General features: G+C 41.6%; 1 protein-coding gene, 1 long non-coding RNA gene and 4 other non-coding genes across 6 annotated transcripts; 1 reads left to right on the forward strand and 5 right to left on the reverse strand.

Moving 5' to 3' along the window:
- Positions 1-3,975: 3,975 nt before the first annotated feature.
- LOC142388770 (uncharacterized) lies at positions 3,976-11,689 on the reverse strand. The gene is made up of 4 exons (XR_012770328.1): positions 11,564-11,689; positions 9,592-9,757; positions 9,415-9,475; positions 3,976-5,052 (listed from the first exon to the last, which is right to left on the reverse strand). It is a non-coding gene; the product is annotated as an uncharacterized LOC142388770 (long non-coding RNA).
- LOC142389068 (U1 spliceosomal RNA) lies at positions 6,464-6,627 on the reverse strand. The gene has a single exon (XR_012770376.1). It is a non-coding gene; the product is annotated as a U1 spliceosomal RNA (small nuclear RNA).
- LOC142389080 (U1 spliceosomal RNA) lies at positions 10,342-10,505 on the reverse strand. Its single transcript, XR_012770387.1, has one exon. It is a non-coding gene; the product is annotated as a U1 spliceosomal RNA (small nuclear RNA).
- A 223-nt stretch (positions 11,690-11,912) lies between the features above and the next one.
- On the reverse strand, positions 11,913-12,103 carry LOC142389077 (U2 spliceosomal RNA). Its single transcript, XR_012770384.1, has one exon. It is a non-coding gene; the product is annotated as a U2 spliceosomal RNA (small nuclear RNA).
- A 3,316-nt stretch (positions 12,104-15,419) lies between these two features.
- On the forward strand, positions 15,420-15,495 carry trnak-uuu (transfer RNA lysine (anticodon UUU)). The gene has a single exon. It is a non-coding gene; the product is annotated as a tRNA-Lys (tRNA).
- Positions 15,496-18,686: 3,191 nt separating this feature from the next.
- On the reverse strand, positions 18,687-20,178 carry LOC142389014 (GTPase IMAP family member 4-like). The gene is made up of 4 exons (XM_075474565.1): positions 20,143-20,178; positions 19,966-20,027; positions 19,594-19,691; positions 18,687-19,300 (listed from the first exon to the last, which is right to left on the reverse strand). Exons 1-4 carry the CDS (start codon positions 20,176-20,178, stop codon positions 18,828-18,830), a joined length of 669 nt encoding a protein of 222 aa, XP_075330680.1. The 3' UTR covers positions 18,687-18,827.
- Positions 20,179-26,584: the final 6,406 nt, after the last annotated feature.

Raw genomic sequence — 26,584 nt, forward strand, 5'->3', positions numbered from 1 at the left:
AATTGCTAGTCGGTTTTTAAGGGCGCTGACTTGCAAGGCTGCCTGCCTGCCTGCACTTAAAGTTACATTTCTATAGAAACCAAATATTAATTACCTTATTCAGAAAAAATAGATATTTTGGAGGTCTTACTGTAAGCTCTAGCTGTATGAATTTGCATTTTAACAGCAATATATGTATATACACTCGCACCTTAGCTGGGAACTCGGACTCGAGCTGAACTTAAGTCACACTAAACTGTGACTTCAGACTCGTGAATAACCGTCATTTCATGTTATTTTATTCTCGCTTTTTAGCCGTCATTCGTCTTGTTTGTGTACGATCTATGACCGATTCAGATGTAAACACCGACGGCACGCATGCGCCATGTGTGAAGCGCGCATATTCAGTATGACAATGGCGAGTGCGACAAGTCAGCGGTGTGCAAAGAGTGCGGCACAAAGATACAAGATAATGGTTCAACTACATCGAACTTCATCCGGCATCTGAAAACGCACCTGGACCGGTTAGCCACTTGCTAACGTGAAAGACTTTAAAATGAGCGATTAGCCAATAAACTAGCCACAGCAAACTATGAGCTGCTGTGAACAGGCAGATGGAATAACCCATCAGCTGTTGGCCAAATGTGACATACTTTTCACCAGTATGTCAGAAGACTCTGCCATTGTCTTAAGGTACTGTCTCCATAGTGTTGCCTAATCTGTAAAAAGTTAGTTTTAGACCAAAGAAAAAGCATAACCACGTGATAATCAAACTTTATCTATACAGCAGTGTGGTTTACAGAGAGTTGATTGACAAGCCGATTATGATGATTATACAGAACAAGTGTCGTAAAGAGTTATAAAAACAAAGAATTTAAGACCAACTAGAGACCTAAGAGAAAAGATTAAAATAAAAATTCTATAATAGTTCATTTTGTGTTTTACAACATTGTTTAAATAGTCATTTTATTTGAAGAAAATAGTTATGAAATTGAAATAATTCTTAAAATCACATTGCAGTAGATTATATTCACTGAACCTACAATTGATCAGTTTTTACTGTCCTATAGGAGGATTGTGTAGCTCTAAGGTCAGAATTTATATTAGGTTTAGTCTTGGCGAGAGACTTGAGAACACCTGACTTACAAAAACTTTTTATTCACTTGAAGTATTTTGACTACTTTACACAGGAAATATATTAGGCCAATGCACACATGGGTTAAAAACAAAAAAACATCACCGTCTTTACAACTTAATTTTCATTACTATTATATTGTTTTTATTATTGCAAATGCACATATTTTTGGTACTGTTTACATTATCTATTCGGACATCAACCTTTTAACAATTAGAATCTGCTTATGATCTCATATTGTAAGAGGTTTCACACTTAAACTTGGATTTTGATTTAACCAAAAACTTTTTAAGTATGTTGAAAGATGTTGAGACAAGGTATGTAAAACTAGACAGACTAAGTGTGGAAAATACCAAAATCCTTACAAAATATGTATAAATAACATGAGTAAAGCCTCTGTTTGACATTTTGTTGAATAATATTAAAGGGGATAGAGAATCAAAATCGTCTTTCCCGTTTTTGGTGTTAGTCCTGAGTCTCCCCGCTGTGGGGAGTACACACGAAGTGCCAGCAAGTGTCAGAACCTCTGTTTCAAGTACTCCCCTTTTTTGAATATCCCCCAATCCGTTTTTGTGAAAAAGTGACGTCACTTTTTCAGCAATCCCCCCCGCACCCAAATCCACCCTGTTTCAGACACGCCCCTTCGCCGAGAAACAGGAACAGGTGCGCCTTCCAAGGCTGTGAAAGCGGACTACGATCGTTACATATTCTTCCCCCGGAAAGCAGTGTTCGCGATCAATGGCTTTTATTTATTTTTAACAGCATCCCCAACCGCCGACTTTTCCTTTGCGCTGCGCATTTCACGGAGTACAGTTTCACAAACCTTGCACGATTCCGAGCAGGCTTCATGGTCAGTTCCGACAGGGACAGACTGCAGCGAGTTGTGCGCTCCGCTGAGAAGGTGATCGGCTGCATCTATCCATGACGTGCACGTCTCCAGGACTATGGGGCGAGCAGGTCGGATCACAGCTGACCCTTCTCTATTTGCACCACTCCCCTCGGGCAGGAGGCTTCGGTCCTTTCGGACCAGAACCTCCCGTCACAAAAACAGTTTTTCCCCCTTGCAGTTGGACTTATGAACACTTCATAATCACCTCATAACCTGCCCCAGTCACTTTACCGTCATTAAAATTGCACTAATGAAGCTGCACTGTTGTTGCTCTGTATATTGGATACTGTGTATCGTTGTACACACCTCGTACATTTTATATTCATATATTTTTTATTATTATATCCTATGTTACATGTTTGCACCTTACGCCGCAGCAAATTCCTAGTTAGTGAACACTGTTCACTAACAATGGCAATAAAACGAATTCTGATTCTGATGAGCTTTTTTTTCAGTCAGTGTATTACTCTATAGCTCTGTTTTCAGTGAGAGCAAGAGCAGCCAATCAAGCATCGGCAACCGAATAGCGCCAACACCTACCTGCATTTCATAATGAGGTTGCCAGATAAGCTCTGAAACGACGCCAATAAGGGAAAAAGACGCATTCTAAACCCATCATAGTAACAGCTGTTTCAGAGAGCCTTTTAGGGAGGTTCTGAGCCATTACAGACCCAACCAATTTTTTTTGGGTTACATATCACATCACAGAACAAAGATTAATGCCCCATTCAACCATTCTCTATCACCTTTAAGTTTGTAATTCTTATGTAAGAAAATGTAAAAGTGTTTAAGAATTGACATGATGTATTTACCTGTCATGAACGAATCCAAAAAAAAAAAAAAAGTGGGAAAAATTTTTAATTAAATTGCCCCGCTGACTGAGGCCGACAACCTGCAGGAGACCGGGGACCGGGGGCCTCGTGTACAAAGGTAAGCACAGAAAAAGTGGCGTACGCACGTTTTCACGTCAACGATGAGATGTATCAAGCGCGAAATGACTGGAAATGTGCGGTGCCTCACGCCAGCTTCAGGGCTGTACGCACTTTTCTACAGCTGTTGATTCTTTGGCGACACTTAGAGGTGACGTTGGGAAACTGATTTATAAATGAATGTTGTCACAGCCCGGCTCTAAGGCTGCAACAAAAATGGGAGAAAGACGAAAGTTTCCAAAAATAACTTTTATTTACAAAATAATCTAAACTAAAGAAACGTGGAAGTCAGTTGTCAGGAGGGATCGAAACTAGCAAGAGGGGAGCTTTTGAAGCACAAGCCCCAGGTGTGGCTCAATCAGTCTGACGAGCACTCCGCCTTCCTCTGCAGAAGGGAAGAAGCAATAAAGAGAACAGGGACAACTAGTGGAGCGGCGGGGTCGTCACAATGTGAACACAATTTGGCACATCACTGTGTGGGACAGAATTATCTGCATTTCAGCCACGTGGACACTTTAAAAGATCAACTACAGCATTTATTTGATATAAAAAGGGTTTATTTGGTTGATGTGGGCATTCAGTCTTAACTAGATCTAGCTTGTAATGTAATGAGATTATAAGTGAACTTGAGGCTACGAAGGTAGATTTTGGCCCGCATTTACCGACTACGATCATATTCTAGCGATATACCGCTCTAATTTATCAAGAAGATCACCTGTTTATTTGTAATACAAGGTTTTTAGCGTGATGTTAAAGCTGGGTGACCGTACGCTGTAAATATCTCCGCGTTGCACCATGGGCGTTTTGTTTAATCAACGCTATAGTTTATTTTTAGCAAAATAAATATACAGCATGGCTATATTTATATCATTTTCCTGTCTACTTTGTGAATGTCACATCAACAGATAACGTTTTTAGCGTTGTAACATGAAAGTCGAGTGACACCAGCGACAATGCACAAGCGCTCTTTCAAGCTGCAACTCTTTCAAGTGCGTCTACGATTAGGCCCGGAGTCATTATTTATGCAAAAAAAAAAAAAAAAAAAAAAAAAAAAACACATAACCACATCTAATAATAGTGACTATTGCAATGGTTATAATGATCATGATATTGCTAAAAGTCTGTTGCCGATTTCAGGACATGGATACTTTGCTGCCAGCCCTAAACATCCTGGACACCAGCCTGCCGGCAGAGAGGCAGCCAAGGACCAGCAGGGGAGAGGTCAGGTCTGTCCGAGGGACCCCAAGACTGCCTTTGAGGAAGGTAAACATCTTGGCATTGCATTTATACTACAAGTAATGACAATGTGGTGCACTAGAGCTTTCGCTTGCCTGTTCACTGAGGTCATAACATGTCTCGTCTTCAGCAAAGAGGCGCTGCAGCTTACAGAGGCCGACTGAGGCCCAGTACTTGGGGCAGCTGGTCCCGACCTTTGGCTGCTACACCGGCCGGACCTTCAAGTGGCTGGTCGAGAACGACGTGGGCTACGTCAAGTAGTAAGCATTTACAAGAAAACCAAAGCAAACCAGGAACAGTTTCCCCTTCACTGAGGCCACCTTTACACGGAAACGATCTGAAACCAAAACCCTAAAGTGGCGTTTCGTTTTCACTTTTAAATCTGCATTTAGACGAGCGTTTTAGGGTGAAACTCTGCGTGCATACGGAAACGCAAATGTGTGTGACGTTTCATATTTATCGATGCAGTAAACACGCCAGATGGCTAGGTGGCAACACTACCAAGACCAAGTCTTTCTACCTGTTCACTCCTAGCGCGCGAAGTAGGCCTACAGTAAACAAAATGGCAAAGAAGATATCAGACAATTTTGTGTGGACTGACGAAGAAGTTGAGCTTTTGCTAAATGTTACATCCTCAAGGCCTATGAGAGGATCCAGCACCGGGTCTTGGTGTAGGACCCCATCCTTTGCAAAGCAGCATCCCTCTCCCCAAAATAAACACAAAGACTGTGAGGAGAGGCTGCTCAACCTCCACGCCAGCCGCCACCTCAAAGACCGCGTCTGTGTCCAGTGAGCAGCTGCCTCCTGCACCGTGCCAGCCTGACGTCCTCCCTCCACCTGGCCATGGAGGATCTGAAAGGTCCTGCTGGGCTGGATGAAGACACCTGACACACAAAGAGTCAATACGACATGAATGCTAATCATGTGAAACACTAACTGAACATTAATGTCTGTTTGTCATGTGTAATTACAGCAACCACACATTCTTCCACTAGGACACACAAGTTAAATTAATATCTGATGCCATAAAGATAAAAATTTACAAACTGTCACATTTAACGAGGTGCTGGCCAGACGTCAAACAATGGTCAACAGGTCAGATAAGACAGAAAGTCTGATCACTGCCCCCGACAGAGTGGCTCACAAACCAGGCAACAAACTGGCTCTTTAGGCTCCTCTCCACACTAAGAAATGAAGGCGTTGCTGCCCAGTCGCTGTCTTCAGACCGTCGCCCCAAACTAACTGCTTTTTTCACTTGTAGGAATAGTTCAAAGTTCAAATAGCTGGTGGCAAAGTCAGAACAGGACAGTTATAGATGCTTTTATTTCAACACTTTACTTTTTATCTTTAACTGGAACTGACAGACGATCACACAAGACTCTGATTTTATCATCTCTTAGAATCAAATATGGTAAAGCTCCTCGATATATTTCTGATTTGTTCAAACTGGACTCTACTATGTTGCCTTCAACTATGGGATGCACTTCCCTTGTTTTTACCAATCGTTTAATCTTTAAAAGCAGCTTTACATTAGTTTTTAATTAGTTTTAATACATTTTATTGTCTTTAATTGTTTTTATTTTGTTATCTGAGAAAGATGCTTTATAAATAAACTTTACTTACTGACATGAATAAGGTGGATGTGTCTCACTCCAGGATAGACTCCACAAAGCTTTACCCGACATGATCCCAGGTACACCATCGTGGTGTGGATATTTGTGAAATGTCAAACATGTGACATTATCATTAATGTTTCTTTTTAGTTGTTTAAGCACATTCTTTCCATTAAGTGATAAAGGCTGATGACTGAGACATTAAGAACTGCTGACATGAAAATGTACAAAATTCTGAAGAAAATGGTACAATTAAAGTCAATTATTTGGTTTATATTTAACATGATTTAACTTTACATGATGGCTGTATATCAACTAAACATCTGATTTTAAATAAGTTTGAATATATTGGTTTTCAAAGAGTGTCTCTATGAAGTGCCTTGTGGTGACATTTGTTGTGATTTGGTGCTTTGACAACCGAATTAAATACTAAAAGTGCCAAAATAAGATTAATTTGAACAAGTGGATCAGGGGACAGCGTGAATGCTTAAACTATATTATTAATTAAACTATATTTTTAAGTGCTTTAAGGTGATATTTATTGTATTTGACACAATATAACCAAATTCATGGAGTGAAAAAAAGCAAAGATACAAACTTATTTGACCCATCTCAGAAAAAAATACAATACTGAACTTGCACCATTAAGTTAGAACTCATATTTTTCTTTGAACAAGTTGATCAGGGGAGAGCGCGAACGCAGTCCCCCACTACCAGAAATTATGCAGTCGAGATTCCCACATTTGGGGAATTCGCAGGGGTCAGCACAGCCGGAGTGCAATGGCTGAGCCTCGCCCTGGGTGAACCACCTTCTTGATCATGGTGTCTCCCCTGCCAGGTAAGTATGAGTTGTACAGCTCACTGAGGGGGGAGTCACTCACACACATACTGAGCACACTGATGGTGCTAACAGTCTGTAAGCTAACTAACCCAGAGGCTACAGAGGCTGGGAGGATTCTACAAGATCTGAATACAGAGGAAACTCATCTGTGGACACACACAGATTATTAACATTTTGTTCCTACAAAAGACGGCTCATGTTTCCCATAATGCATTGCTGTACTTGCTCACAAAAAGCTAACTGAACATCACATCATTTTGTATGAATCAGCCTGTCTGTAAATGAGCAACAGCCCAACAGGGAGTTCAAGGGAAACTCAGTGAATCTAACTACAATCATAAACTGTTTTGTTCACATCTCACATCCAGATAAAGTATAAAAACACACAGATAACATGTTCTGTCTGCTAACTGTGCAACCACTTCCTGTTTCTTTGTTCACTGGTGGGGGGATACTGACAGCCCTGCTGCTGCTGCCTCCTGTTGTTGTGGAGTTTAAACAAGGCTGGATGGTTATGAATGGGATCTTACCACAATACACATCAAAACCACAAGAATTGTTCCAAATAATGTGGCATCTGATTTTATGTCTTAATGTCTGAATAAACAAAGAAAAACTTAGATGTTTCTTCAGGCTGTAAAAGCACACCAGCTTACAGAGCTCTATCGGTCTCTGGTGGAGAACAGAGGTAACTGCAGGATTCAACCATGAACTAAACTTCTGATCCAGTCATTTCAGATGGTCCTAATGTTAACTTTAAATACACAATGCTTTCACATACACTGCAGTTTAATGTTCATAGTAAACTGGCCACATGACTGTTAATCTAATTTATGAAAAAATACTGAAGTATTTCAACGAAAGTAAAGACTTTAATATATCTATTTAAGATAATTAACTGATGTTGAAAGATAGGAAAAAATTGTACCAGTGAAGCAATACAGAAAATGATAATTTTTTTAATAAAAAGCCTCAAAACATACTTTATAAATCTGTTATTAAATAAAAAAAATATTTCAACGCACCAATCAGTGATTTAAAGTGATGTGGGAGGAGACAGAAGTGACTATAGGTGCTCCAATAAGACGACTGTGGATGTGAACAGCAGAATTTTGATGGAGAAATGTCATATGTAGCCTAAATATGTACATAAATAGTATTTACTACCTGAGAAACGCTGCATACATGCTATTCATTTCATACACATTGGCCCTCATTTATCAAGCCGTCGTAGAAAGCATCGTTGATATGAGCGGAGAACTCGTCGTACGCAGAGGCTCAAGTGAGATTTACAGAACATGCGTACCACACCAATCCCATCGTAAAACCGAGCGGCTGCTGATAAATCCGGCGGCTGAAATCCATCGTAATGATCCTAACCACGCCTTCTACAAAAGGCCGCACCTCTAGAATTTGCGACATGGATAGACGAAAGGCGGCAAAGAAACGCTGTCAACGCTGTAAATCGCAGACCGGACGAGGTATGCATTTTCCCCTACTGTGATGGTCAATAAAATGTGATAAACTCCAGATTAAATGAAATCTAAAATTGAACGATGTTTTACTTTTTCTCCAATAAGATCAGGAAGAAGTGGTCCGATATGAAATTTGCCACCAAAGAAGGTCGCAGAGCTCTCCGACGCAGCATGTCACAAACGGGGGGGGCGGGGGGGGGTCCGATCCAGGTTTGGATTTGAGTGCCTTGGAGGAGAGGGTGGCTGGCCTGATCGGAGCTACGTCTTTTTTCCTTGAATAACAGAATGCTTACCAAAAGTCAGAATCGCTGAATCAGTTCCTCTCTCCTCCTGAGCGCTCTTGGCTGTGCAGGCTGGTGGTAGGGATCTCTGGGTACGGGGTCCTCTGGATGTACATCTGGAAATGGCACTCCGCATGCAATAATAATATTGCATACCTTTTCGGGCGTATATAGAAGGGTTCCCCCCGCAGCCGAGAGACAGATCCACCTGCCCTTTAGGAGCCCTGTACACCTCTCCACAGTGGCACGCGTACTATGCGCAGTGTTAAAGCGCCTCTCCTGTACGGCTCATAAGCCACTCATCATTTTCCCGAAAGAAATCCTGCCGGTCCCGGAACATTCTCTCGCGCCTGATGCGCGCGTTCAGGTCCTCCAACAAAGCCAGATCTGCCATCGTTTCGCCATTACCGCGCCGCTAGAATCACCTCTTAAATAGGCGGTTGAATAATGAGCCATCACTCTTCCAATTACGGAGTTGTACTTGTTTAATTTATTTAATTTGCGTTTATGTTTATATTTATGTTGAAGTCAAATAAAACATGGGCCTTCTTTGAAGTGATAAGTCTGTAATTTTAACCTAGAGATTTGTTGCGACTCCTGAGGCACGCACTAGTGACGCTGCTGTTTATGTATGCTATTGCAGTCACCGCAAGTCAAAATGGAAAAGTGCGTACACTGCTTCAGACCTGTCGTGGCGATTTCATCTTTCCTGCGCTCACGATGGATTTGATAAATGCCAACCTTTGCGCAGAAAAGAACGTACACACGACCTACGCATGTTTTTCGTCTTATGCAAGTTTGATAAATGAGGGCCATTGTGCACTCTGTTTGTCAGGGTGTAACTACATTAGAGGAAACAACTGAATGAATTCTGACATTTGTTGAACCCAACCAACAGGCTGTTTACACTCTATAAACATGTATCCTATGTAATCTTATCACAAGTGGATACACTGTCTGTGGTTTTCTGGCACACGTGGACACTTTCATATCACAGAAAATGTCTCCTGGACTCACTGAGCGACCACCTACTCACCTTGTGTACGTCCACATAAGATTTCTGTGAGGATTTTCACTCTTCGCATCCGTTTCAGTGTCTGAAAAAAAGGAAAAAGGTACTCTGAGTAAAACAGAAGTGTAACAATTAGTCAATGATGTAATCACAATAATTGGACAAAACTGTAATAATGTTAGCATAATCATATCCACTTACATGTATGAAAACTGAGGGGAACTCAGCAGAAATATCCCATTTCCACAGTATGACAGATGACAGACTGACAGATTACAATCTATTAATGGAGCCATCTTGTTTAATTTCTGCCTCCAACTGTGAGCATGTCACATCTGTCCTCCTGTGTGGTCTTTGTTTAGAGAGCCTAAAAGTAACACACACATTTATTTTCCATTTACATTTCTGCATTTACCTTCATTAAACAGCTGTTATTCTTTATAGAATAAGTTTAGATAAATTATGAAATCTTTAACTGCAGTTATTTCAATGACAATTATCTGAATACGAGTTAATGTTTTTTTAACTCTGCATTACACTCGGGCTGTGAAGCCGAGTTTAAACAGAGGACTCTTTCACAGAAGACCTTCCACTCATCTGTGTTGATTTCTGCAGAGACAATGAACTACAGAGCAGTGAGCTCATTGTTAAAGCTTCAAAGTTGGGGGTGTTGTTGCATTTTAATTCAGCATCTTACAGAAATATTAGTGGCTTTGTAAGATTAGAGCAGACTACACCAGAAGGAGCAGTCTCATATCGCAGTCTTTCAAGTACAGAGATGTTGTACTTGTGTATAAATGTGTCTGAATAGTTATTTGGAAAATAAAATAACTTAAATAAAGACAAACCAATATATAAAGCACCTCAGTGACTGGATACTCTTATTTTGAATGTGCATGTGTGACAACCTACTAATAGAAGGGCAAGATATTTATCTTTGAACAAGTTGATCAGGGGAGAGCGCGAACGCAGTCCCCCACTACCAGAAATTATGCAGTCGAGATTCCCACATTTGGGGAATTCGCAGGGGTCAGCACAGCCGGAGTGCAATGGCTGAGCCTCGCCCTGGGTGAACCACCTTCTTGATCATGGTGTCTCCCCTGCCAGGTAAGTATGAGTTGTACAGCTCACTGAGGGGGGAGTCACTCACACACATACTGAGCACACTGATGGTGCTAACAGTCTGTAAGCTAACTAACCCAGAGGCTACAGAGGCTGGGAGGATTCTACAAGATCTGAATACAGAGGAAACTCATCTGTGGACACACACAGATTATTAACATTTTATTCCTACAAAAGACGGCTCCCGTTTCCCATGATGCATTGCTGTACTTGCTCACAAAAAGCTAACTGAACATCACATCATTTTGTATAAATCAGCCTGTCTGTAAATGACCAACAGCCCAACAGGGAGTTCAAGTGAAACTAAGTGAATCAAACTACAATCATAAACTGTTTTGTTCACATCTCACATCCAGATAAAGTATAAAAACACACAGATAACATGTTCTGTCTGCTAACTGTGCAACCACTTCCTGTTTCTTTGTTCACTGGTGGGGGGATACTGACAGCCCTGCTGCTGCTGCCTCCTGTTGTTGTGGAGTGTGAACAAGGCTGGATGGTTATGAATGGGATCTTACCACAATACACATCAAAACCACAAGAATTGTTCCAAATGATTTGGCATCTGATTTTATGTATGAAGAAACAAAGAAAAAGTCACGTAGCTGTTTCTTCAGGCTGTAAAAGCACACCAGCTTACAGAGCTCTATCGGTCTCTGGTGGAGAACAGAGGTAACTGCAGGATTCAACCATGAACTAAACTTCTGATCCATTCATTACAGATGGTCCTAATGTTAACTTTAAATACACAATGCTTTCACCTACACTGCGGCTAATGAACCTAATATACTGCCAATGAAATATTCCATTCAGTTCAATTAAAACCAGTAAAAATATAGTTTAAAAAGACAGCAAAAACAAGTTGAAACAATATAAAAATGGAGCTACGGGGCATTTTTATGCTGATCTACTTCTCTTGTTTGAATCTGGCATCTTACATAAGCAAAACTGCAGCCCAGTGTGTAGTGGGTTGTTTGTTGGTGGCCGTGTATAGAGCTGCACAATCAATCAAATTTTAATCTCAATCTTAATTCTGACTTTTCACATTTACCTTTAAAATGTGTGCTCCACCAACGAGTAAAAATCACATCACGCACTCCATGTTGATCACATGCTTGTTCCAGGCACGGCAACAAGGATGAAGTTTGGAAGAGTAGCAACATAAAGACAGATATACAAGCACCGAGAGAAGAGGATCAAAACAAAAATTAAACGCCCAGCAAAGCAGAGGACAAATAGCTTGGTTGGAAATACTTTAGATTTCAAGCAAATATTGTTAAAGAATGCAAAAGGTTATGTAGAGTTAGAGTAGAACTAAATTATTTAAACATGTAAAACATGCACACTGAAATATCTCATGTCAATCTTTCTAAATTCAGCTTTATTTTTCACACTGTATGGGGGGGTGCACCGTTCCTGGAGATACTGCAATACCAGGTCGATGCGTGGAGTGGACGGAGCAAGCCCCTATTCCATCTCCCTGTTCCAAAAATCAATTTAATATATGGTCCCCGGGTAGGGGACGTATCAGATATTAAACTGATAAGAACAGATACTACACTTGATCTTAGCCAAAAGGCCGAGAAGCGATACCAGAAAAGGGTCGGAGGAAACGAAGTGATTCTCCGCAACGTTATTCTAACTCACGGTTTGACAAAACAAATCAAATACAAATTTATTTATGTCACAATACAAACAGTAACAATGAATAATGTACTGCCTGTTACGCTGATGTTGTTACTATAGAGTTATTTGAATAAACTAATGTCAACAAATGCGGCTTCTCGTCGCTTCCTGGTCACGTGGTACGCTTTAGTCCAATAGGAAGCACCGAAACTTAAATACAGAAAATAACATTTTCCTCACACACAAGTTAAAATATGTGCATGACGTTAATATTTGCGTGGAAATAGTCTTTCAGTTAAGCTTCATAATGTCGAACGAATGAATGCAGTTCAGGGAAAATGATGTTTTTTCGATACAGACTGAACAGACAACGCTCCTGCGGTGGCCTCTAATGGAGAAGAGAGCTAACACGCTTCATGCTCGGCTCCCTAATTAATTACTCAGCGAATACCCAAAACGCACCTGCTCGGTACTGTAGGCGGTCAAAGTGAAAACTACTTTTAATAAAATAACCGCAAAATAATTTTTAAGGAGCTCCACAACTTTGACCCAAACACCAACGATAACTTATACATGTACTGTTAACGGCAATTAGCTAAAACCTTAATACCACCAGTCCAACAGTTAAAACTAACCGACACTCTCAGAAGGCAAACTTAATGAAGCTGTTCAGACAATAACTTAACATTCAATTTAATTAGACGAAAATTCAGCCAGTGGCCAACAGTGAGAAACATGGACCTGTTGAAAATGTCCGCACCTTCAAACCGTCGAGGTTAAAGCTGCAGTCTGCAACTCTTTTTCAAGCATAATGCCTGGAACTGTCCGGGGATTCTGAAAGTAGTACATTAAATACCCCAATACAAAAAAAATGAGTTCTCTAGGTCCCCTATATGTCCCGCTAGGTCCCTCCAAAGCCAGCAGGTTTGTTTACAAAATTGCAGACCGGACCGGTAAAAGGTAACCAATCAGGTTACGAGCTGGGCTCTGCTGCCTGTCAATCATCGATTGTGCACGCGCGATACAAGGTAGGCTCGTCCCCACGCTTATTTATCTGGACTATTGAACTTCATTACGGGCTAGTCTACTTACTGTGTCTTCCATGATCGCAAATGACAGGTGAGTTGATGAATGAGGAGTCGTGTAGGCGCATCTGAGTTCTCATGTGTTTTGAAGGGGCGGGACAGGAAGTTGAATAACTTTTTATTTTTCGGTTACAAAAATAAGCATTTCTTGCATTTTGCGACTACGGAGGTCACCGTTTTCAACTTCAAGCGTTCTGATAGATCATGTAAACTCTTAAAATGCCAAAAAGTAGGACTTTACGTATGACAACAACAAATCTTGCAGACTGCAGCTTTAATTAAACCGCTGCTAGCTTAATTAGTTAACCTCAACCGCCCTGCTGCGTCAAACATTCGCAACGCCCGACGAAAAGTGAAACTCAACAATATTTTCAATACAACAAATTTTAAAATGTTAACACACTAGTCGTTATCATCTAAAAGAAAAGATATTAAGTAAACATGAACTCACTAAAGGCCGTCCTCCAGTCATCACTCGTTACTCCCGTGACAGAAAACCGCGAGCTAGCATCGTTACCAACGTGTTTCAATTTGCGCATGCGCAAAAGTCTTATTTTGAACCCTGTGTAGCTAACTATCAAAATAAGAAGTTTTATCTCCAATTTAACATAAAAATATATTTGAAACCTTTTGATATGTTAACTTTGCTTGTTTACCGCTATAACTAAAATTCATTAATGGTGTTTTTTTGGGTTTTTTTTAACTGACAATGACAGCTGGCTTAAATGAGTTTTAAATGTAAAACAAAGCACATGGTCAATTAGTTTTCTTTTTTTTTTTAAAGAATAAATCTTTATTTTAAATAAAATGATCAAAACAATAGCTTTTCTGGAAGAGATTTAACTAAGTTCTGAATATGCATTTGCCAAATATGCATTGAAGAGAGGTTACATCTATTTTATTTGGACAAAACTTAAAACAAAATCCTGAAGTCTGCACACTGAGAACAATTGGTTTTGAGGATATTTGATGAAATTTGAACATTATTTCTAGTATGCAGGTTTCATGTTTTCAGCTGGAGATGTATGCCTTTTGTTCTGTATACTAACATACTTTTATCTTGATCATGGACATTCAGAACGGTTGCATGCACAGGTAAGTCCAGCTACCGTTACAGTTGTACTCGTCCATTTAACTGGACCACCATGCTGTTCCAGTGTACATGCACTGGATACTCTGTAGAAAACATTCATGCCATTCTGCTGCCTCCAACTTTCTCTGTGGGACATCATGGTGCATGTAAATGCAGCTGAAATCGCCGCCAAGATGTTGTCTTTAAGTTACTTGAAGGGTGATTTTCTTTACTCATTATTTACTGTTTATTAAAAGATGCAAAAATATTAAACTTTGTCTTTCATGCATTTATTGCACCAACCCGTGTCAACTTAGTTGTTATGCATCTTTGTTTAAGCACAGCGTTATGAAGAGGATGGCCTGTGTTGTTCTTCATTTTAACCACCTGGTGCAACATTCTTCTTTCAACACTAAGCAGCCTTCATTATCAGTGTGACCAGTTTCTTTGAGCAGCTGCTCGGATGCTGCTGCCCCAACAGATGCTGCAAAGACAGAGGATATGCAACACTTTGGTCCAGACATTGAAGGACGTTGGCTTTCTCAAGAAGTGCAATCTGTTATGTCCCATCGTGTAGACAGCCTCAGTGTTGCATTTCCTTAACCACCTCCACACTGAGGATGGAGACAGAGTTTATCTGACTTCTGGTCCTCCTAAAATCCACAATCATCTCTTTTGTTTTGTTTGTATGCAAGATGAGGTGATTTTTCATTTTTAAAGTTGAGTTTCATATAGGTTTTATAGTTTCATGTAAATGTGCTGAGGTGTAATTAGGGAGCTGTTGGTACATGGAGGATGTGAGGTCTATAACAAGAGGCAGCAGCATGTTGAGTTTATCTGAACTGAACCAACTGGAAAAACCTCTCCCATCTGTCTGATCCCCATTATCTCAAAGCCTGTGAGCTTTTCCTCTGACCACACATCCCTCACACTGTTCTGCTGGAAATAGTTTTCCACCGACTTGCTCTGTTCCTTTTTTCTTCACACTCCTCCTTAACTCCCTTTTCCCTCCATGAAAGCCTTCTTCTTTATGCTCACTGACATTCGTTCAGAAAACAGCGTCACAGCTTTGGACACAGGAAGTGTTTCAGATGTCAGATGTCACTCAGATACATGTTCATAGGGCCTGTATAGCTCAGTCGGTAGAGCATCAGACTTTTTATCTGAGGGTCCAGGGTTCAAGTCCCTGTTCAGTTGACATACAATTAATGTATCACTTAACCTGTACTTCCCTTTATGCCTGCACGATTTCTACACCGTCACCTCTGACTGAGCCTGACTGCACATCTAACCCACAACAAGTTGTTTCTGATCATCTGTAAACTGATAATTATGTCTTCATACAACAAGAAATAAGTAAGTTATGGTTCCATCTGTCAGGCTGTAAAACAGCCTACAGAGCTCTATCGGTCTCTGGTGGAGAAAAAAAAACTGCAGGATTCAACCATGAATAAACATCTGATCCATAAAACATGGTCCAAATATTAAAACACTACTTTAACTACAGTACAAATACTTATTTTTCCACTCTTGGCTGTTGTAACATGCTCAACAGCCTCAACACAAATTATTAACACATATTTTTACATGTTTTATGTATTTTTCACAAATTAATTCTTCCTTTTCTATTTTTACAAACTGTGTCTCTGCATTTATTTACGGATTAAACTTGTGATACTTTTCACCATTATTCTTTATGGAATACTTTTTGTTTTTAAGACCAACTGGTTAACATTTTAAATCTGGTTGTATTTTAATAGTTTGATTCTACGTTTCATGTAGACAGTTACGGCCCGTCATTGGCCTAGAGTCTACATTTAACGTAGACTCTAGGCCAATCAGAGAGGAGTCTAAATTCGCCACGTTGACTCTAGGCCAATCAGAGAGACTCTAGGCCAATCGCTGGGTTTCACTTGACGTCACTTCCGTATTTTCTAAGCGCGCGAACCTAAGTGGTGGGCAACTGGAGCTGGAGCCCATTGAAAACAGTGCTTTGTCTGCCACTTTTTTTGCCCAAAATGCCTCAGTTTTGTGCCGTTTTTGGATGTAGCAATCGGTCTAACCGAGAGAAGGGAAAGGGTTACTATCGAGTACCTAAGGTAATCGCCCATAGAGGTGAGAAATGGAAAAAACTCACAGAACAACGCCGCCAAAAGTGGATAGCTAACCTACGTTTACAGACTGGAGGAGCTGAATCTGCAAATGCTGTGTCTGCGGTGACCACTTCGTCAAAGGTATGTGCGAAATCTAACTGTTTTGTAGTAGTGCAGTAAAGTATTATGTTGTTAAATGCCAATCAACAGTAATGTAATACGGGCTACGTTTGGGCTTTGTTTTGGAGGCTGCCCCAGCGCGAAACCAAGCCAAACCAACTCGCGAAATACCGAGAGGCTACGAAGGTACAGTTTGTTACTACGATCATATTCTAGCTCTGTAATTTATCAGGAAGATCACCTGTTTATTTGTAATACAGTACAAGGTTTTTAGCGTAATGTTAAAGCTGGGTGACCGTAGGGTGTTAGCAACGCTATAAAGTTTATTTTTAGCAAAACAAAATTTACAGCATGGCTTTATTTATATCGTTTTCCTGTCTACTTTGTGAATGTCACATCAACAGATAACGTTTTTAGCGTTGTAACATGAAAGTCGAGTGACACCAGCGACAGTGCACAAGCGCTCTTTCGAGCTGCAACTCTTTCAAGTGCGTCTGCGATTTGGCCCGGAGCCATTATTTATGCAAAAAAAACATATCCACCTCGTTTGGATGAATTATAATACGTGTTACATTTGCCAATTGTATATTTTCAATTCTGGTGGCAATGCTATGGCTTTTGCCTCCATTTGTCTAATAATAGTGACTATTGCAATGGTTATAATGATCATGATATTGCTAAAAGTCTGTTGCCAATTTCAGGACATGGATACTTTGCTGCCAGCCCTAAACATCCTGGACACCAGCCTGTCGGCAGAGAGGCAGCCAAGGCCCAGCAGGGGAGGGGTCAGGTCTGCCCGAGGGACGACGAGCTGAGGGACCCCAAGACTGCCTTTTAGGAGGGTAAACATCTTGGCATTGCATTTATACTACAAGTAATGACAATGTGGTGCACTAGAGCTTTTGCTTGCCTGTTCACTGAGGTCATAACATGTCTCGTCTTCAGCAAATATATATATATATATATATAAATATATTAAAAAAAACCTTCACAGGCTGGAGTAAGTTTGCCACTGACTTGCTCTTTTTCTTCACACTCCTCCTTAATTCCCCGTTTCCCTTCTTTATGCTTAATGACTTTCTTTTCAACGACTTCCAATATGCTGTGATGAGACATGACTGTGAGAGCTGGGCACAGATTTGTGTTAACCTGCTGTCTCCGTTTAACAGATGAACAATGGTATGAGGGTGTATGTTTGTGCCACTAAGTGTCATCACAGAGATTAAAGAGCTGCTGCAGGACTTTGAACCTTTAAAATATACATGCCATGATAATGTCCACTTATTTCATTCTTAATCTTGGGCAGCTGTAGATAAGCTCTGCATCAATTCTAACAACACACAGTTTGCAATTATTTCAGAAAGAGGAAGATTTTTTTCTTGAGGGAAGTCTCTTACTGAAAACAAGACGAGTTGGGGGAGAGAGTGTCTTCTAATTGGTCGAATTCCTCTAAGTTATACTGGTTAGAAAGCTACAACTCATTAACAAAGAAGAAACTTTGAAAAACACACTATGTTTGTGGGAAGTGTGGATAAATGGCAGCTGAAGCAGAAAACATGTCCTGCCAAGATCAAAAGGTGATGATGCTTACGGACGCTCCCATTGTCAACCGAGGCTAAGTTGCTAAGGGCTTTTCTGTCAACACAATATGTGGAGTGACTATGGTTGCTAATGTGAGCGCCTTCGTGTTTCTGAGTGATGGCAGAAGCAACAAATGGATACTTTCGCCATCAAAAACACATTTTCTTGAAGAGGTCTACAGAACAAAAACTAAGTCCTGTCCTTTCAGAGGTGGTGGTGGTTCATTTGTCCCTTGTGGAGCAAAAACCTTCCTTTTACAGGATGGATAATGCACACGCCTCTATCTCAGGCACACTACCTGGAGAATATAACCATATAAGGAAAGCCAGGAAGTAAAGCGGCCAGGTTGATTTAAAAAAAAAAAAAAACGTCTTGCGGTCGAGAGTTCAAGACTACTCGATGTAATAACTGCGTTAAACCTGCAGATAAGCCGGAAAACATAGAAAAAACACGTCATTGGCCCTTTAACAGACTAATGTTCTCACTATGATGTCATATAAGACGGTCGGTTTAAGTCTAAAGTCAGGTTTATTGTCAATTTCTTCATATATACAAGACATACAAAGAGATTGAAATTGCGCTCCTAATTATCCCACGATGAAGACAGGACAAGACATTTACCAACAACACATGACAGTAAACAAAGTGCACAGGCGACAGCAAATGAGGACAGGCTTATCCTCGTCATACTAAATTTAATCTCAAAGTGTCAGAAACATTCAGAGAGACTTTAAGAAGTCAGGTTAAGTTAGTATAGCACTGTCCATCGTTGGCATCAACCATCTTCTCCACCATCCCCAGCAGGTCCAGAACCTGACCACGATGGTTGGTCTTACTGTTGTTCAGGCAGTGATATCTGCCTCCCGCCTTCCTGAGGACCTCCTGCAGCTTTGATCCAGCTTTCTGCAGCCGTCTCTGGACGTCTGCCTCAGTTTGATCATGAGTGAAGAGGATGATGGTGTACCTCCAGGCGTCCTGTCCAAACATCTCCTCCACCTGCCTCACAGCATCAAGCTCCTCGTTGGTCAAGCGTCCCACCTTGATGACCAGCAGGATGGCGTGGGGACCCGGGGCCGACATGTTGATACATTTGGCGATCTCCCGCTTCACAGCATGTTCAGGTAACGATGCGTCAAAGAGGCCGGGTGTGTCGACGATGCTCACCTCTCGGCCAAACACCCTCCCTCCCCGTTTACAGCACTGCCTGGTGACTGGAAACAAACACACAGTTCACTCTGCAACACATCAACCATTAGTTCAGAAAACAGCATCACAGCTTTGGACACAGGGAGTTTCAGATGTCTGATGTCTGACAGAACACACACATATATACTTTCATAAAGCCGGCTGTCGACAGTTAGACACATTTTAAAAACATACGTGAACAACTAACTTGCAGAATTGTCTCATCTTTCAACTCTACTTTCCTCTGGTTCACCTTGTATATTAACAGTTCTGAAGTTAAAAAATAAAATCACAAAGCAGAGTGGAGCTTCTGTGTTACCTGAGGACTGACTGACCTCTGCAGTGAATTCATCTCTTCCCAGGATGGTGTTTCCACTGCAGCTTTTCCCTGCTCCAGTCTTCCCAACAAGAACCAGTCTGACACAGAGCAAAAAAACAAAAAGGTGATGAAGAAATAAAACTCTAAGCTGGAATGTAGACTTTCTATATCTGCTAACCCTGACAATGAGAATAACATGATAGATCCTAGAGGGATTCATGACGAGACAGACGGGCCTCCTGAAGCAGACTGAAAGTCTACAGTTCATTCAGCACATACATTTCCATATATAAAATAAAAATAAATCAAGTTAAGTCACACAGATGAGTTTAATAGACAGAACTTCAAAGAGGATGACAGAAAGTTTCAAACCTAGTGGTCGATCCATACTGCCTTTTCTTCGTCTTGGTGTTGCTGTTAAAGGCCCTGTCACACTGTTGCGTATGAGAGAAGCATATGAGTTGCGTATGAAAATGATCACTCATACGCTGACATACGCCAGGGGAACGTTAGGCATAGGTTGTATACGTTTCAAGCACGCTGGCATACGTTGGCATATGCTGAGGCAGAAAATTTTTTGAACATGCTCAAAACTTTTGTGCGTATGGTTAATACGCTAAGCATACGCTAAGCATACGCTAAGCATACGCTAAGCATACGCTAAGCATACGCTGAATACGCTAGAGGTACGATATAGGTCCGTTACTGATAGGTCGAGAACGCTGGACATAAATTGCCATATATTGGCATGAAGGTGTACCGTACAGCTAGCGTATTTATAGCCTCCGCCCGTCTGGCGGAGATGGAGGCGGCAGACGGGCGGAGGCTATAAATACGCTAGCTGTACGGTACACCTTCATGGAGGCGGCAGGCAACCGACGATTCACGGGAGCGGTCAGGAGGAGGAGTTGGGGATCTTGATCGCTCAGAAGCATGTAACTCATCAGCCGCAGGTGCATCAGGCATTTCAGCAGGTTTGGGTGAGAATGATTCTTGTGTTTTTTTGCCTTTTCCTCGGCCCAGGGCCCGGGCAAACGACGATTGCTTCTTGGGAGGCATGATCGAGATGAATGTCTCGATGTTGATAGCGCGTCGTCTACTGCAATAATGGAGCAATGTGGAAAGGCTGCTGATATAGGCGCGTTGAAACGTACGCTGGGCATGCGCAGTTCATATGCTACTCATACGCTAGTCATTCTTTATTTTCAAGGACTTTTCGTGCGTATGAAAATTATATTATTAATTTTCCATACGCAACTCATACGCTTCTCTCATACGCAACAGTGTGACAGGGCCTTAACAGAGAAATAAATGTTACAGGGTTGCTCAGAAAAAACTTGAGTTGAATAAAAGTTACTAAAAGTAGAATACTTGAACAGAATCATTAAAGTAGTGATTAGATAAATCACACTGTAACTGCAGACCTGCAGAGACGTTAGTGTTGTTTCACAGACAAACTTTTATAATTCTTAAAAATATTGATAAAAAAGGGCCTGGCATCGTAAAAATAAAATTATGGAGCACAAAGTGTAATCAGCCTTTAAGAGTCAGACAGAAACGCTCACTGCAGATCTTAATTTTTTAAGAATTCATTGGTCAGGTGAGGCTTTTACAAGAATTGATCTTTTATCACGAAAACTACTAATGTGCCCCAGGGCAGGTTAGGTATCCTGCTAATGTTTTCATCAGGGCTGAAAACGATTCCTCAAGACTCTCAAAATGCAAAAAAAAAAAAAAAATCCTAAATTTTAAACTGCTGACACAGCTCGACTGTCACGACATGGCAGATGAAAAAAGTACCAAAAGCAGAACTAGGAAAGAGAAGTGTAGCTGGCAGCTGAGCAGCAGGTTTTAATGAATCCACAAAAAAAAAAAAAGAGAACTGGGATACACAGGAAAATAAATAGACTTGGAACCGATCCAACAAGGACCAACTAAAGACAGCGAGTATAAATGCTGAGAGCTATATCAGTGAGCTATTACAGTCTGGTTGTCCCTCTACTTTGTGTTTCACAAATGGACATCTAATGATCGGGATGGAGGACCCAGAATTTCTGGCAGACAACAATCGAAGTGTTAATCAGATTATTATAAAACAGTTCTGGACAGGAATCTCCAGCAGCAAGGACAGGAACCACTGAGGACGGAGAAACAGATTAGTGGCTTATATTGGTTCAGAAAGGGGATCGAAAGTTCTGAGAAACTGCCACTAACCTTTTCGGAGCTCGTGTGGAACTGTGGGCTGAGTTTCCGTTCCTTCTGGGATCGGTTGGGCGAGGACCAAAGGTGAGGTCTAGTTTCTCCTTGAGATTCAATGGAGGGGCAGAACAGAGCTCAGAATCCAGGAGGCAGAAACAGCGTCAGAACCAGGGAGGCAGAGGCAAACGATCCTTTCATGGGAGTAGGCAGGAGACGGAGGTCGAGAGGCGAAAACAAGGTCTGTGTCCAGAACAGAGAAATCCAACGTGGGCGAGGCAGAGCAGGGAAATCTGTTGGGCAGAACGTGGTCAAGAACAAGATCAGTCAGAAGGAACGCTGGATATCTACTCACTCGAAGGCTTTCAAAAATCTGGCACCGTCTGCCTGCCTGCCAGAGAGCTGAATACTATTTGCCACAATTTATATTATTGTTACAATGTTCATGTGACACAATTTAACACTGCAACATAACAAGTTCAAAGGGGGGATTAAAGATCTTCCTGTCATTCTTTCTAAACAAAAATTAAGGATGATATGAACTCCAACAGTTTAATAATTTGTTTTCATTTTACAGACCTTTCCCCCGAATCCTTCTGTTGTCTTCTGTAGGTTCTACATTCCTTAAAAATGGATCAAACCCTCAACATTATGCTTCTGGGAAACTCATGTGTGGGTAAAAGTGCTTCAGGAAACACGATTTTAGGAAATTAAGCTTTTGAGTCCAAAAGTGACTTTAACCAGATAACAACTGCAATCTCTGAGGTACCAGGACAAGTGTTTGACCAAAGGATCAACGTGATTGACACTCCAGGTATATTAGGATCAGAGGAGTTAAGGGAGGAGATAAAGAAACGCTGTCAGCAGCTCATTGAAGCCGCCACTCCTCATCTGTTCCTGGTGGTGGTTAAAAATCGATCGATTCACCACAGAGCAAAACACAGCAGTAGAGGCGCGATCACAGTCATCGGAGAACAGGAGCTGAGAAACACCTACATGCTCTTCACAAATGGAGAAGCCCTTAACATGACACTGGATGAGTTCATTCACCGACAGCCAGATGGTCCACTTCCACAACTTATTAGAAGGTTTGCAGGGACACCTCAGATTAGGTGAGTAAAGATCTCATATTCAAGGTATCATGGGGGAGACCCAAGGTCATTTAGTAAAAAGACTTGGTAAATTTAATAAAAACAGCGGATTAAAAGTCAGGAAATGTACTAAAATAAACGTAACTCAAATCAAGCTAAATTTATTATAAGAACAAACCATTGTAACAATCAAATTAACCAATAAAACGTAGGCCATGTCAACAAGACCAAATGCTTTCAGGAATAAGTGATGAAAATATATGGAAATGTCTAAATATAAATGTAAAGGAAGCCTAAATAAAACATGGAGATAAAGCTTTTCTCCATTACACCTGAACAACTGCACAAAAGGTATAGGTTGAAAATAACTGCCTGACACTGACATAAACATTCCTCTTTCAACAAAGGCTGTAGTAACATCGGCGTGGACCACGGCCAAAATAACAAACAAAACAGGTCTATCTTGTATATAGTCAACTTTCCTGACCAAAAGAATGCAAACCAAAAATACAATTATCTTACCTCCCTAAAATAACACAAACAGGAGAAAACTGGGTTAACAAAAATGGCGGTCCACTCTTACTGCACATTTGTGAGAATAATGACCTTATTCATGAGAACTGTTCATCTCTGTTGAAATGCTCTTCAGGTGTCACTTTCACAATTCAATTTAAGGTTCCAATTAAGCTGGCATTTCCAAAATTTCAAGACCTTTCACTTATTTCCATTCTGCTTGAAATCCTTTTGTTGTTTTTAACCCTTCAGTTTTTCTGTGCTGCCATTTTTCAGGTAAATTCGGTTGTTAAATTGAGTTTCTTCCATGTGAGGCAGCTTGTAAAAATAAAACCCATTCTTTCAAAGCAACACTTTGAAACAGTAATTCACGCCTTTGTGACCACTAGGCTGGATTACTGTAATGCTCTGTATGTGGGGGTTAGTGGGGATACTTTTTTTAAGCCAGCACAGTAATAATGATACATTGTATATTCCCCGCAAGGCAGGAGAAACACATTAACACAGCTAGGTGCCGCGTTTCTGTCGTCATCTTTGCATATAGGCACCGCACACGCGTCTGCATGCTACTCGTTGTGGTCTCATTCTCCCTCAGCAGCTGATATTACAAGAATATGCCTACTCAGTGTCGTAGCAATAGAAGTTAAAATAAAATGCAGTGGCCTACCTTTATCTCGGCTTTACTCCTCTGCCTAGTCCGGACACTTTATGGCTTTGAATCTTCCCTTATTATCCATGTTTAACGTTGTAAATGCGACCGTCTAATATCAACAATAAACTAGGTTCCACAGAACCACAGCTCGGTGTGCACATTTGCTGTTGGGAAATACCTGATCATTTCAACAAAACTGTGTAGGTGAAACTATTTTTAAAAAAAACATTTAAAAAATGTGCCGTGCCAGAAATAAACTCTAACAACTTCGCAGAAACAGTTAAAGTTCAGCTTGGGTTGGTTGGTCGGCGGCAGTCTGTTTAAAAAAAAAAAAAAAAAAAAAGTATCCCAGACATGTGAGCTCAACTGCTGCCCTGATCTGCTTCGTTTTTCTCCGTCATTACTAAACGAAACGTGCGCAGGTCTGCAACAATGTTGATATTTGCCATGTGGCACTGGCAACAATGCAGAACTGGGGCATGCGCTGCTTGATCTCCGCTATGTTGGTCTGTGAGCGAGTAAATGACAGGCAAAGCGAAATGTCAGAATCGCTGGGAAAAAAAGACGGATTATGCGCTCGATTTTCATCTAACATTGCGTGTCGTGGAAAGTAGCCTAATGAACAAAAATGCGATATCACCGCATACCGCGCTGTTGAGCGGCTATGAGTCACCGCGGTGGGAATTCCCTCACCGCGACAGCCCTACACACCCCCATACAGACTATACTTTTTAATCACTCATTCTCTTCTTGGGCACCGCCCAAGGATCCTAAGACGAGGTATCGATTCTTCAGGTACCTCGCAGCTTTCTTGTGGGCACAGATGCGGGCATCCGAGGTGAAGGAGGCTGTGGGGGACGACCAGAATGGATACCTCGTCAATGTCAGTTTCAGTGTAATTTCAAACAGTTTGACAGGTCCAGTGCATCCCCCAGCGCCGCAGCTCCCACACGACAAAGGTGCATCTTGTGCCAGGCTGGCAAAAAGAAGAAGACAACCACATTGTGCGGCAAGTGTGGAGACCCAATTTGCAAAGAGCACACTTTTCATTGCTGTAGCTCATGTGCGTGAACCAGTGACACTGTGACTCAGTCATTTTTCTAGATGTTCATGTTCTAGTTCATGTTTCAATTTCATTCACCTGTGGTTGGTGTGTGTGTGTGTGTGTGTGTGTGTGCCATGCTGTATTCATTATAATGGACGTCTATGGGAGCTGTTTCTGTAATTGCAGAAAAATTAAAAAGCTGATAAAACCTGATGTTGTAGCTCATAAATGACATATCCCAGACCTAATAATCCCCGTTGAATATTTCACTTTGCATTAGAAAATGTACCAAAGTGAGGCTGAATATGACCCTGACCGAGGCACAAGATGAGAAGATCCGAGGGGCTGCTCCCAGACTGGCAGCTGGGAGGAAATGGATCCCATCTTTTATTTTTATATTTAACCAGATAAAAGCCCATTGAGATCAGGATCTCTTTCACAAGGGTGACCTGACCAAAACGGGTCAGCAGCATGAGACATCTGAGGCCGTACAGCAACCAAAATCTTCTCTCAGGCATGGAGACATTGTAAGAAAGGTGCAGCATGGAAGAGGTGGGTTTGGACTTGGGACAAGTCGACCCACATGGCACAAGGCAACATCAACCCAGAGGAGAAAGCTGGTGGTTGCTCAGGTGCAGCAACAAGAAGAGGCAGACAGATGCGCAAAGGCAGTCTCACAGTCCAAACAGGGCCAATGGACTAGCTGGGAAAACCTGGAGCATCGTAAGCTCACATGGAAGAATCTTTGGGAGATGGAAGGAAACCAAATCAGCTTCATCAGAGCCACCTATGATGTTCTTCCCACACCCAAGAACCTTAACCATTGGTTTGGTGAAGATCCTTCTTGTGCGCTTTGTCAAACCCCCGCAACACTGAGGCACATCCTCACTGGCTGCAAAACCAGTTTGTCCCAAGGCCACTACACCTGGAGACACAACCAGGTTCTACAAACATTGGCGATCACCCTGGAAGGAAGGAGAACTACCACCAATGCCCTCCCTCCCCGAGTGCCACATCCACAACCAATTTTATAAGAGCAGGACAACTCCCAGCAAATCCATCTCCACGAGTGGAAGCAACCCTCCTGGACTCTGCCTGGGACTGGAGAATGCAGGTTGACTTAGACCAGAGACTCATCTTTCCACCTGAGATCATTAGAACTAACCTCAGGCCGGACCCGGTCTTGTGGTCAACCTCTCAGAAGTTGGTATTCATTGTGGAACTAACTGTACCATGGGAGGCTGCAGCTGGTGAAGCATATGAACGTAAACGACTGAAGTACTCCGACATAGCAACCAAGGCAGTACAACGTGGCTGGCGTGCCCAGGTGCTTCCGGTTGAGGTTGGGTTAGGCGTGCGCGATCTGACGATATAAAATCGTAGAGAAACCGTATAGATCGCCTTTGCCAATCAGCGCAATGATTTTTTTAATGCTGGTTCCCGCCGATGCGGCAGACGTAGGGCGTCCTTAACCTAACCGACCAATCATAGCGA

The sequence above is a fragment of the Odontesthes bonariensis genome, chromosome 9 (genome assembly GCF_027942865.1).
Source record: "Odontesthes bonariensis isolate fOdoBon6 chromosome 9, fOdoBon6.hap1, whole genome shotgun sequence".
NCBI classification, from domain to species: Eukaryota; Metazoa; Chordata; class Actinopteri; order Atheriniformes; family Atherinopsidae; genus Odontesthes; species Odontesthes bonariensis.